Source organism: Tachypleus tridentatus, chromosome 3 (genome assembly GCF_004210375.1).
Source record: "Tachypleus tridentatus isolate NWPU-2018 chromosome 3, ASM421037v1, whole genome shotgun sequence".
Lineage (NCBI taxonomy): Eukaryota > Metazoa > Arthropoda > Merostomata > Xiphosura > Limulidae > Tachypleus > Tachypleus tridentatus.
In genome coordinates this window covers 5,731,384-5,744,954 of record NC_134827.1, presented here as the reverse complement: position 1 = coordinate 5,744,954, position 13,571 = coordinate 5,731,384, and the positions used below count along the sequence as shown (strand labels likewise).

General features: G+C 35.5%; 1 protein-coding gene across 19 annotated transcripts in view; it reads left to right on the top strand.

Moving 5' to 3' along the window:
* The window catches only part of LOC143246261 (protein FAM117B-like), a 212,070-nt gene that overhangs the window by 163,340 nt on the left and 35,159 nt on the right, over positions 1-13,571 (top strand). For 12 of the 19 annotated variants that reach the window (XR_013025891.1, XR_013025889.1, XR_013025888.1 and 9 more), the window contains one exon: positions 2,469-2,626. Coding sequence is in view for 13 of the 19 variants with exons in the window: in XM_076492688.1 (XP_076348803.1) it covers positions 2,469-2,626 (158 nt within the window). In the remaining 6 variants the exon portion in view is untranslated. The remainder of the gene's footprint in view (positions 1-2,468; positions 2,627-13,571) is intronic. The other 7 variants (XR_013025892.1, XR_013025893.1, XM_076492686.1 and 4 more) reach the window with 1 other exon arrangement.

The following is a 13,571-nucleotide window of genomic DNA, read 5'->3' as shown; positions in this document are numbered from 1 at the left end:
AGTGGGTAGCCCATCGAACAAACCAAGGTTCGAGACGTGATCCTGCTGAACATAGTCTACACTTTATAGTGGTTTGCGCTTTATGAGTGTCTGTCAATCTCATTATTCATCTCAAGATACATACTAAATCTTTCTAGTGGTAAATGCTGCTGGCTGTTTGCCCTCCTTCTGGTTAGAAGTTCAAAATTTGGAATAGATGTACCTGACATGGCGATTCAGCTCATCTACGCAAATGGTGCACACATTCAAGTTGAAAGTTGCAATTCTTACAGGCCAAATATAAACAAAAACATTTAAATGATCGTTTTAATATAGTAAATATCTTGGATCGACATAGAAATATGCAAAATGTAGTGCATATATATGTTTATTTACAAAATTGGAAAATTCCTATGACAAAAGTACATACTAATGACTACTACCAGTGGTATCACAAATACTTCACACAGACGAATCGTACTTTCTGTTACTAAAATTGTACTCGTGCGGCTTATTTGGCGTTATGTATTTTAAAAGAAATCAAAGAAAGTACAGCAAAATATCACCATGGATAACTCAATTATGGAAATGCATGCTTTTTAAGAATGGAGTGAAGGCATACAAATACATATTTCACTTTTAAAATTAGTAGGAAAATTGGAAAAAGTGTTTTGTTTGTTTGTTTTAGAATTTCGCGTAAAGCTACACAAAGGCTATCTGCGTTAGCCGTCCCCAATTTAGCACTGTAAGATTAGAGGGAAGGCCATCACCTTCATATAGTCATCACCACCCACTACCAACGAATAGTGGAATTGACCGTAATATTATAACACCCCCACGGCTAAAAGGGCGATTATGTTTGGTGTGACGGGGATTCGAACATGCGACCCTTGGATTATGAGTCGAGTGCCTTTACCACCTGGCCGTGCTGGGCCTAAAAAAATGTAAAATACTGATTGTCACAGGTCAAATTATGCTTACAGAATAAAGCTACTCGTCACATAACTAAGTGTACAAAATTAAAGAGTGTTTAGTGTTCACTTAACAAAATAGTTTTGCTGTCTTCAGAAAAGCGAGTACAATATCTCATTGCAAGTTGCAAATACGACAGCTTTGAAGGCTTACAATGCCAAAAACCGAGATTCAGTAAACGTGATGAGCATTACATAATGGGCCATTCTGGAAATTTGTGCTTAATAATAAACAAACAAAAACTAATTTGAATAATATTCTCTGTAACTGGTCTTCCTAATGTGAATCGAGCCTACTGTACTCATGTGATAAAACTCCTATTTTTGTTGTATAACATAAATAAACGTTTTCTGTTTCAGTATTGCACAATATGCACAAAAACTTGTGCTAAATCCAGCTGTGTTATTAGTCTCAGATACTCATTCGATACGATGGAAAAATTTAAATAAAATATACATTGAGCTATCTTCTGAATCTGAAGTCATGAATTTCCTGTGATTAGTGTCTTTCGTCACTGATTTAGCTGAAAGGATGAGATTTGAACACTTTCTTAACAGAGATTAAGAAACCAAAAGTTGCTTTTCTTTTCGTCAATTATGAACGTCATGAAAAGGAAGTAAATGTAGGGATGGTTAATATCAGTGCTTCAAAAAAGATGCAAAAAAGATAATAATGATGACACAGGTTCAGAGTGTAGTAAAAGATTAACAGGTAAATATATGATACATTAAGCTCAAATGCAGATGAATAGTTACATCTATTTCTATATTGCCTGAGCTTATTTATTATTGCATTAGCGGCGGGCATTTTTTATTGCATTCCTCCACAGTGTGTACTAATATATTCTCCGAGATATTTGAGACGCACTTTTGTCCTCTTCTTCTGACTGTGTGGATGTAGTACTATTGAAAATGTTTTTTGTTGTTGTTGCTATAAGAACGTGGCGCCGTGTATTAGTTCAGTTAACGTTAATTTACGTCATGGGTAATAAATGCTCAATAACAGAAATAATGGAGGTGGAGGGGGTTGTGAACCCGCATTAACATGGCTTTTTTTTCCAAAGTTTCATCCCACAAAGTTTAGTTGCGATTGGCCCAGCGACCTAGGAGTAATTAGATAACGGACAGACAAACAGACATATGTTTTTGTACTTTATATACATATATAGAATATTTGTAGTAAATGTTACAGAAATTGTTTTAATGATACATCGCTTAAGGTACTGTCATGGCTTGGTGGCTAGGGTGCTTAGCCCAAAATCTTCGATTATCGTGATCGAACCCGTCGTCTTCCCTATAATTTGTCACTTCCAAATTATGGACTTCGAGCGCAAAATTCAACTGAGAAAATTTTTTGAAGTCATTTTGATTTATCAAGGAGTTTTGCTAATTATATAAAGCTATTTTACATGTCTTGAACAATCACGGTATCTTGTTTATTTAATATAAAGTTTATCTATATATCTGTCTAGTAAAAATAGCACAGTGTAAAGTTATGTTTGTTTCTGTTCCATTCAGCAGAAAAGTCCAAGACGCTGAATATCAAATCCATCAGTGCTGCCCCTTACATACGACGGACTGCTTCGTTGGATACCATCTACCTGGCTGGACAGTGGCCGCGTGACTGTTACTACCATAGCTACTATGTCCGGGATATGATGGATAGAGCCACTCAAGTACGTACTAAAAATTTAATTTTCTATCGCTATTTCTAGCAATGAAAAACTGTAGTTAATGGTAATTTACGAATATATATTTATCTCTTAAATTGTCAGTTTAATTAAGACATCGAAAATATTTTCGGAAATTTACTCTATGCTTTTAAACATCTCATCTTTTTTTATCTTTTTTAAGAACTGAAGAATATGCTTGCCATGTTTAGCCACGGAGACGTTAATAATGTGAAGATAAATCTCATTATTTATTGGTAAAGATTAGTTCAACCGTTGGCAGTGGATGGTGTTGACTAGGTGTAGGCCCGGTATGGCCATGTGGTTAGGGCACTCGACTCGTAATCTGAGGGTCGCAGATTCGAATCTTCGTCACACCAAACATGCTTAACCTTTCAGGTGTATGAGCGTAATAAAGTTACTATCAATCCCACTATTCGTTGGTAGAATAGTAGCCCAAGAGTTGGCAGTGGGTGGTGATGACTGTCTTCTAAAGTCTTGCACTGTTAAATTAAGGACGGCTAGCGCGGATAGCTTTCGTGTAGCTTTGCGCGGAATTCAGAACGAACAAACAAATTAACTACTTGCCTTACATCTAATCTATCACACCAAAATTAAGAACGACAAACACAGATAGCCCTTAAATAGCTTTGCGCGAAATTAAAAGAAACAAAACACACATTTGAAGAAAAGCTTTTATCAAGTTCGAAGAACATCAAATATTTTTAATTCTGGAAGCTCTCTTTGGAATAAACAAAACATAATATATTGAAGTTAAACCATATATAAGGTGTATTAATATAAACACTTTGTATCATAATTGAATACGTTACTATACAGTTATTTTTGGGTATTAGCAGTTTCTTATTGAATAAGTTATTTGTATTCGTAAGTTTAATAATGTGTTTTTTATTGATAAAATGCTGGCATATATGCCTCTTTTGTAAACTTCAATAAATATTGAATATAATACGTGGAATAAAACTTGGAGTGTGTGTGCGCATGTGTGTTTACTGCAAACAGTTACCTAGATATATAACTTCTTCTGGTATTATATTCAATCATCATAGTATCACAGAGACTAAAATTACGATTCACAAATTTTTTTAAATGTTTACCATTAACTGTTGCCACGTATTTGATATCAAACATCAGAAAGTGTGAATGGTACACAAATATTATTTCATCCGTCAGTATAATCTTGTATGAAAAGAAATAAAAATAACAACAACAACTTAATTTTAAGCTATAAACTCTCCAGTATGTCGTACAGTGTGTGATTAAATAAAACGATATGGTAAGTACTGTCAAAGCAGTCACCAGATGACGCGTTTTAAATTCAGTTACGCCTTTAGAGATAGTGTTATTGGTTGTAACAAATCTCTTGTTATGACTCGTCTGTAAAGTTCATAGAGATTAATTCTCGTTAATGTTGAGGACGGAAAATGGGAAGTTCACGTCCCTACCATGAATCACTAAATGTATTATTCAAGAAGTCGCGAACCTTAAGGAGTTACCATGGAAACGGGGTGAGGGATTATCCTGTGTGTTGAAAAATGTCAGTCAGTGGTGGTTTGTTTTCCATATAAGTTCTGATCTATTGTACCAAATCACAAAAGTTTTACAAAACCCACTTAGCTACCTTTCTTACACGGTAGCCATTATTTTACGCTTCCTTAACAAAAAAACAAAACAAAACAAACTCTCAACCCTTACTTTTTTGTCATTAGTATTAGTACGTTTCCATACTTTCTGTACAGGGGGAGTTTAGCATCAATATATTGTGATACAAAAATTAATGCAACATATTATTACGATACTCGCAAATGTTCATATCCATCTTTTGTCCCTGCAAAACCTTTCTTATCCATCTCGGTTGAACATCGTTAACACTATTTTATTAATTTTTGCGTGCTGTTCTGTAACATTATTGTAATTATTAACAAATCGTTTTATTTCATGATCAATAAATAACTACCAAACTGTTTTGAAACGCTTTCTTTACGCTATTGTAGGTATTTAGTAACCAGGATATTTTATTGGATATTTCGAATTGTAGCTACAGTAATTGTAATGCAGATAATTAAATACTGGTATTTTTTCATTTCATGTACTTTCGTATGCGTGTTAGTTTTATTCATGTATATATATATAAAAAAAAAACCCTCTCATGCAGGTTGTAACCTTTTATTATTATTCATCTAAGTAACTTGGATAAAGCTGGCTGGGTCATCCGAGCTAAAACCTGGAAATTAACTACAAAATCCTCTGGGATGGAGTGGGGCTGTCAGTCACTCGTGACATTCAGCCTAATGACTCTTTTGAGTAAGTTTTCGCATCCATATTAAATAGGTAACCACTAAATGACACACGTGTTATATTTGTACCTTTCCAATTTTCACTGATGACACCCACGGGATAAGGCTGCAGGGCCAAGTCTTGTTTCTCCTGACAGTGATTTATGTGTATAAACGAGTTTCCAATGTGAGAGTTTGTCTTTGCGTTCAAGTCTGTCACTTCTCTCTCCATGAAAAGCTTGAAGTATTTCCAAAACTAACAAATCTAAACTGGCAAAATGAGAACACCTTGTACTACATCAGAGATGGGTCATTAGGTAAGTCATCTTATTCCCATTTCATGATAAACCAGAGCGTGGAGTTCGTTTTCTTTCATTTTTGTTCTCCGTTCATTAATGTAGCAAAATAAGTCGACATATTTATTATGTCTTTGTTTCTTTGTTGAAGTGCACATCGAAATCGCCTGAAAATGTTTATTTTTCAAATAATCTACAAAGTTGAATAAGAAATTTTCTAAAACATCATTTATTAATCATTGGAACAAAGCTAGATTGTTTGTTTGTTTGTTTGTTTTGAATTTCGCGCAAAGCTACGCGAGAGCTATCTTCGTTAGCCATTCCTAATTTAGGGGTGTAAGACTAGAGGAAAGACAACTAGTCATCATTACTCATCGCCTGCTCTTGGGCTACTCTTTTACCAACGAATAGTGGGATTGACTGTCACATATAACGCCCTCACGGTTGAAAGGGCGAGCATGTTTGGTATGACTAAGATACGATCCCGCGGCCCTCAAATTGCCATGCTGTAACATTTGTTTCTATTTTTATGCATACTAAAGACATTTGATTGTTTTTGTTCTGTATGTCATCATATTTCCACTAGGTTATAAAACATTTAGAATTTACGTGTTCTGTCGTAATTTCTATTTATCCATTAAGTATATGATAGGGAAACTGGCATAAATCTAAATCAGTATCTAACGCATATGATTTCGACAAGTACTAGGGTTATAGATGTACCTCTAAAAATGTTGTGACTTCTCCATTATTATTTATACAGCCCTGTGACTGTTATCGTTACTTTTCTTACTGGGATAAAGACTAACGCATTAGATGTAGGCCTGAATTCGAAGAAGTATACGAATAAATGTAGAAAAATGTGTTTGTAAATGTTACAGTTTTTCGTTATTCTCCAAAGTTTAATAACCTAATAGTGTGTGTGTTTCGTTTTGGGCCGCTCATGGTTTTTATATAGCGATATATGAAAGAAGGTTCCTTTCATTTATCTATTCAGTATCTGGCATTTTTTATTCTTCATTATCTTTTTTGTGGGGTAGTGGGAGTAGTGTTCTCCGAGTTCAATCAATACCTCGATGTACGAAAGTTGCTAGGGAGTAATGTTGCCCTGCACTTCACCATCTGCCTCAGTCACACAAGTAAATCTTACAAAACCATTTCAGCTTGTAAAACACCACAACAAAATATCTCGGAGAAGGGAAACTCTTTATCGTTGTTGTTGGTTTTTTTTCTTAACACTAACCAAGTATCGAGTGAAGGCTGACAGTTTTCAAGTCGCATTTTTAGATGGTATTGAAATTTTTCTATTAAAAATAGCAAACAAATAACCAAAAAAAGGAACATATATCATAGTTTTATTGCAACTCCGTTAAGGCATAATTATAATTTTATGACATGTTCTACGATAACATAAATAGTTATAAGCTTCCCATCCAACTGAACACTTTTTTTTTTTCACATCTTTAGTTAGATCCTGTGAAGTGCGTTCTAGGTAAACATAAAATTAGAACAAATATCAATGATTTCGTCTAGAGATATATTTGTAAACAACAACTCGATATCTCGACTAGTATAATGAATATCGTTATTAAACTGTATCCGTTATAAGCTCTTGGTCTCCCGCTAGGACAGCGGTAAGTCTACGGATTTACAACGCTAAAATCAGGGGCTCGATTCCCCTTGGTGGACACAGCAGATAGCGCAATGTGGCTTTATTATTACAAAAACACACACTATAAACTATTGAAACATTCAAATCTTTTGCCATAGCCCCACGCTAGTACAGCGGTATGTCTCCGGATTTACAACGCTAAAATCAGGGGTTCGATTCACCTCGGTGGGCTGAGCAGATAGCCCTTTGTGGCTTTGCTATAAGAAAAACACACACTCTTTTGCAATAATGTCCATTCTGTACAAACTTTTAAAAAGCAGTACTAGAAATCTGATAATAGATGTTTACACTAGAAATAGTTGATCTAACTGAACATTCATGTTTGTGAATTTTAAGGAAGTCTGTATGAAACCCTACATTTTTTAGCTCGCTGGTCGATTTTTTGATGAATATCTTTCGTTTCGACAAAATATTTTTTTTTTTACTTTAAAACGTAACTCGCAAGTTCGGCTTCCATAGATGCTGTTGGATCACTCCTAATTTTTATTAGCTTATCCGTATTACTTACAATAACTTTTACTTTGTTGATGTACTTCAATTTATTTAAAATCACAACCCCATTACCTTTATTAAGTTCAATAATTACGATGTCTTTAGAATCATTTAAAACTTTCAGATCGTGGGTTTTGTCCTACATATACCCGATCACAAGTGCGGAATTATTTGGACCTGAGACATGTCGGGTTTCTCAGTTTTTAAAACGTTTGACCTGGCATGTACAGACAACATAAATAACGTATTAAATACATACACAAAGGTTGCTATTTCATTATCTTTTAGCCCAGCATGGCCATGTGGTTAGGGCACTCGACTCGTAATCCGAGTGTCGTGGGTTCGAATCTCCGTCACACCAGTTATGCTAAAAGAGTAACCCAAGAGTTGGCGGTTGGTGGTGATGACTTGTTGCCTTCCTTCTAGTCTTACAATGCAGAACGGCTAGAGCAGATAGCCCTTGTGTAGCTTTGCGAAAAATTCAAAAACAAACAAACTTGCCTTTTGGACATTTTGACGATGAACAAAAGTAAAAATTCAAGTTAACTGAAAGAGAGGATTGCACAAGCTGCACAACCGAAGGGCGGGTTTGAACTGAAACTCCATTTACTGCATCGATTCGCCACGCCTACCAAACAAAGCGGCTATGCCAGTAATTAATCTAAAAACTGAATCTAATGTTTTTTTTCTTCCTCGTTTGTATCTACCAATGTGCAATAATTTGTAAAGCGGTTTACAGTAATTTCAAGTTAGAAGTAACCAGAAAAAGTCTTGGTGTAAGGAATTTCTCCAAGCTAATAGAACGTTTGCCACAATAGCCGGTTCCTGAAATATTCAGGTTTTCGGGTCGCCGGATTTGGGATCGTCAGCCTATAGGTTATCAAGTTCCTGTTCGTTACAAAATGTTGAAAGAATATTGAAGTAAGCTGCCAGATGGCAAAAAGTAGCAGAAAATGGACTAAAGATCGCAGGATGAAATTGTCATTATTCGTGTTAAAAAAGAAAAGTTAACATTAGTGGTGTAACACAAATACTTCCTACCATAGTTTGATGCCTTTAGACAAGTTATACTGAGATATTGGTCCACCCATATACAATATACAAAGATGTGAATTACGTGTTTTTATACTTTCACATTTGAAAACGAGGTAACTAATGCGCTTCTCTTCTGGGTAAGAAGGTAATCTTGGTGACTTCAATATTCTTTCATCACTCTTTAAAACATCAAACAATTATTGTACCATTAACCCTGATAAAACCGCAATAAAGAAACGATGGCTGACATAAAGTTTATTATCTGGAGTGTAAAGACCTTTTTCTCTAACTTTATTGTAAAAAAAACTAACAAAAATTAGGACGAAATTCAAGTTTTAAAAAAATTTGTAAGAACGCTATGATCAGTATTACCTTAAATGTGTGACTGTCTAGTAAAACCGGATTGTAAAACTCGTTTTTAGTATACGTTTAGGCCCGGCGTGGCCAGATGGTTAAGGCACTCGACTCGTAATTCTAGGGTCGTGGGTTCGAATCCCCGTCACACCAAACATGCTCGCTCCTTTAGCCGTGGGGGTGCTATAATGTGACGGTCAACTCCACTATTCATTGGTAAAAGAGTAGCCCAAGAGTTGGCGATGGGCGGTGGCTTCTAGCTGCCTTCCCTCTAGTTTTACGCTGCTAAATTAGGGACAGCTAGCGCAGATAGCCATCGTGTAGCCTTGAGCGAAATTCAAAACAAACAGAACTCTCTGTGTCATTCTGATATAAAAAAAATATATATCGCAATTAAGTCTCCGTGTTAAATGGAATGACAATGAATAAAGCTTTTAATACTTATCTTTCAAAGATCGTGATTAACCTTTGGCGCTAACTCCTAATATCGATTCAGTTCCATCACTGTCACGGGAGTTACACTGAAACTGTAGTTTTCAAAACAAAAGTCCCATTATTTCCACCAGAAATTTGAACTTAAATATTTATTTTATCTCTGAACACTTCCATTTATGTCTCACGTGTTCTAGCGTGTCTTATAGATTCGGAGGTTAGTTTAAGGACCTTCTGATAAATTTTATGGAAAAATGGTTACTGTTTACAGTTGATTTATATCGTATTAAAGCATAATATTATTCACTGTGTTTTTTCACACGGTGATTAACAATTTTGCAACTTTTCCAACAGTACGTTATGTGATTCTAATTTCATTACTTAAAGAAAACAAATTAGACTAAATTCATGTTTGCGTTACTGTTCTGTTTTGAAATGCGTTTCATAATTTTAAGTACATAAAAATGCTGCCAATAAATATCCATTCCTTATACAATTTCAGCATGTTACATTTACAACTGTAACATGTTACATTAACCCAACTTTAATATGTTACATAGTTTAGACTTTACCATGTTACACGGTTCCAATTCTAACATATTCTTAGTTCCGACTGTGGCACTACAATTAATAATCACGTACTTATGTTCTAATAGGTCCTCGCTGGAACAACAGTAAGTGTACGGAATGAATGCTAATATCCGGATTTCAATTCCCCGCAGCGGTAACAGCAGATAGTCGTCCCCCTCCCTCCTATTGGCTCGGTGGTGTGTATGTCTGAGAGCTCATACTGCTAAAAACAACAACAAAAACGGATTTCAGTGTTCGTGGTGAGATAGCCCATCGTGTAGCTTTGCGCGTCACAAGAAATTTTCTGACATTCGAATTTTTTTTAACATTTACCGGTTTCTTCGTAGTGTTATGTTTCTTACAACTGATTCTGGGGGTTAAGGTGTTCAAGTTGTAATATGAGGGTCGCGGGTTCGAATCCCCGTTACACCAAACATGCTTGCTCTTTCAGCCGTGGGGGCGTTATAATGTGACGGTCAATCCCACTATTCGTTGGTAAAAGAGTAGCCCAAGAGTTGGCGGTGGACTAGCTGCCTTCTAATCTTACACTGCTAATTTAGGGACGTCTTGCGTGAAGTTCAAAAAAACAAAGAACTGATTCTTTTACTGTGGACGCGAGTACAAAGCATAAAGAAATAAAAACAGTAGTTTGTAATTTTATATTAACGATTTAAAAACGTCCTACATCTTATGGTAATCGTTAATTTGGTCTTTGATATTTTATTATCGTAAAAGCAAGTTAATAGCCGTGAGTGCGTTCTTGCAGTATGCTGATTCTATTTGTTCTTACAGATACCTTCCAACATTCACTGAGCGTCTTACTTTGGCAGTTAGTTTTTAATTTTCTAGTAACATCTGGCATTCTCTACGTATGTATGATTCGGTAATAATATTGATGCTGTTATCACTGACATTCATGTATAAGAAAGTATGAATTTCTCGTTATATACTTATAAATTATTAATACGTCTGCCTTTTTTGTTGAGAAGAATAAAAACGATCATCTTTGGAAGAGGTCGTCATTTATTCGTTCCGTCAAAAATCCTATTTCATGTTTATGATCAGTGAGACTATTGCAGCGTGAAATGAGATCGTGATGTATGATCAATAAGCTTTCTTTCTCTTTAGAGTTTCAAAGACACGTGCATGATCACCTTAAAACCGCCAGTTTCGGTAAATTCCACGTAAGATAGCATAGACACTTTTCCATTTATGTTAAAAATAAACTTAACTGGTACAGCAGATTGTTGGAATTGCCTACCATCTCTCAAAAAATGAGCCGTTATCCTAAACTGATATGAGGTTTTGTCGGGTCTATACATTATTCCTGCCTTTTAAGCCTCTGAATTTGTTGAGGTTCGTTTATTTATTTATAGGCTCAAATGAAATATTAAAGATCAGTGAATTGTATGTAACTATATAAAATCACTAAACAGACTTGTTATGCTGTTCGTAATCCAGCAATTTTTGAACGCCAAATATATTTTTACGGTGTATTTATATGAAGATGGTCATGTCTGTATTTATTTGTCACTAATTTTTTATTACCAACATTTCGAATTTTATGAGGAAGTGCTTCTATAAATTATGCTTTAAACAACAGTCGTTTTCAGTGTGAAGAAGCAATAAGGCAACAGCATCTAAAACAGTCTGTAAATACAGTTACGACAGAAAGTGTATGTACCCCTGCGTCCCGAGTAGTTTTTTGCTCATAACTTAAAAAGTGTCACGATTAGGCTAATAGACGTATGTTATATCATAAATATTATACTAACACACATCTACATAATTTTTTATGTAAATTAAACGACAAATAAACTGTCTATAAACAAATAACCAAAAATAGGGGGAGCAGAAAGTGTTTTTACATTTCGGAACGTGTAAAAAAAACTGATATTCCCGTAAAAATTTGTTTAGTTTGAATATACTACATTATACCATTCCAGAACTAGACACTTGGTTCATAATTATTGGAATTTAGCCAGCAAAAATTTACTTCCCGCCATTTAGCGCCATCTCCGTCATTATCTATCTGCTTGGTCATCATGGCGAACAGGAAACAACTGCCCAGTAATTTAAAAAACCGAATTATTGTAAAATACAAGTCTCGTGTGTCTCTTTCCGGTATTGCTACACAATTTTATGTACCGAAATCTACTGTTCAAAGCATAATTGCCAAGTGTAAGCTTACAGGATCAACTGCTATCCTCTCTCGTTCCGGACGCCCCACCAAAATTCCAGAGAGAACCAAGAGGAAGGCTCTCAGAGAAGTTAGTAGGAACCCTCGTTTAATAGTAATGACATACAGAAACTGGTAAGGAAACTGGGGTTGAATTAAGCACCTCTACAGTTACGAACATGTTACGCTCTTCTGGGTTGAAAGCATGCCATCTTCGTAGAACTCCATATTTAGAGCCTGTTCATTTAGAAGCACGATTGAGGTATGCAGGAAAGCATGTAAATAAACCCTTTACCTATTGGAAGAGTACGCTTTGGTCAGACGAGACTAAAATTGAGCTTTTCGGCCACAATGATGTTTGCAATATTTTCCGTAAGAAAGGGGAACGAAATCTTCCAAAGAACACTGTCCCAGCAGTCAAACACGGAGGTGGCTCGATCATGCTATTGGGTTCCTTCAACTCTTCTGGTGTAGGCAGTCTTCACCGCATCAAGGAAATCATGAAAAAAGAAGAGTACGTTGATATATTAGGCACTTATATCAAGAATGATGCTCGGAACTTGCGGCTTGGGCGTCGTTGGATCTTCCAGCACGACAATGACCCTAAGCACACATCGAAATATGTGCAATATTGGTTGCAGAGGAACCATATAAGCGTCCTGGAGTGGCCATCGCAGTCACTCCAGCTCTATCCAATTGAAAACGTTTGGCATGAGTTGAAAACCAGAGTTCATCAGTGTCATCCAAAAAACTTGCAAGAGTTGGAGGCCTTCTGTAAAGAAGAATGGAATAAAATACCAGTTGAGTACTGTCAAACGATCATGGAGGGCTATGAGGAGAGATTGCTTCAAGTAATTCACCTGAAAGGCTACACAACTGACCATTAAAGTAGATGCACAAACACTTTCTGCTCCTCATATGTTTGGTTATTTGTTTATAAACAGTTTATTTGTCGTTCAATTTACATAAAAATTTATGTGGATGTGTGTTAGTATAATATTTATAATACACTATACTTTCATTATCCTAATCATGATACTTTTTAAGTTATGAGGAAAAAACTGCTCATGATGCAGGGGTTGGAACACTTTCTGTAGTAATTGTAGATACAAAAATGGTTTATATATCTATTCTGATAAACTGTACTGAGACTAGTGCATGTTTATGTAGTTTGGCCTGACCAACTTCATCAGCCAGGGCTGTAGGAGCTGTTCAGACCATAGCCTGAACAATTTTTCATGGCCTTTAAAGCTACAACTTGTGTATTAAAATTTGCTTGTTTTAATTCAACACATTATATTGTGTGTATACTATATTTGTAGTTAAAATGGCTCAAGATTCAACTTCAGAGCATTATATCTTCTGTAATGACTGTCAATTAATTATTCGCGTGAAAACTAAGTGAACACCATTACACTTAGTTTCACAGTGTAATTACCTCAGAGAGGTCACAATTACTTTCCTACTTGACAGTGATTGTAAGTAAATGGTATATATATTTTATGTTTGTATAAATAGTGTTACTTTGTAGTTTCTGAAATCGTTAACTTTGAGAAGTGCACAGAAGAACTGAGCTTGTACCAAAGTGTGTCAAGATGCTCTAACAAGTTTTGAAATCATTATA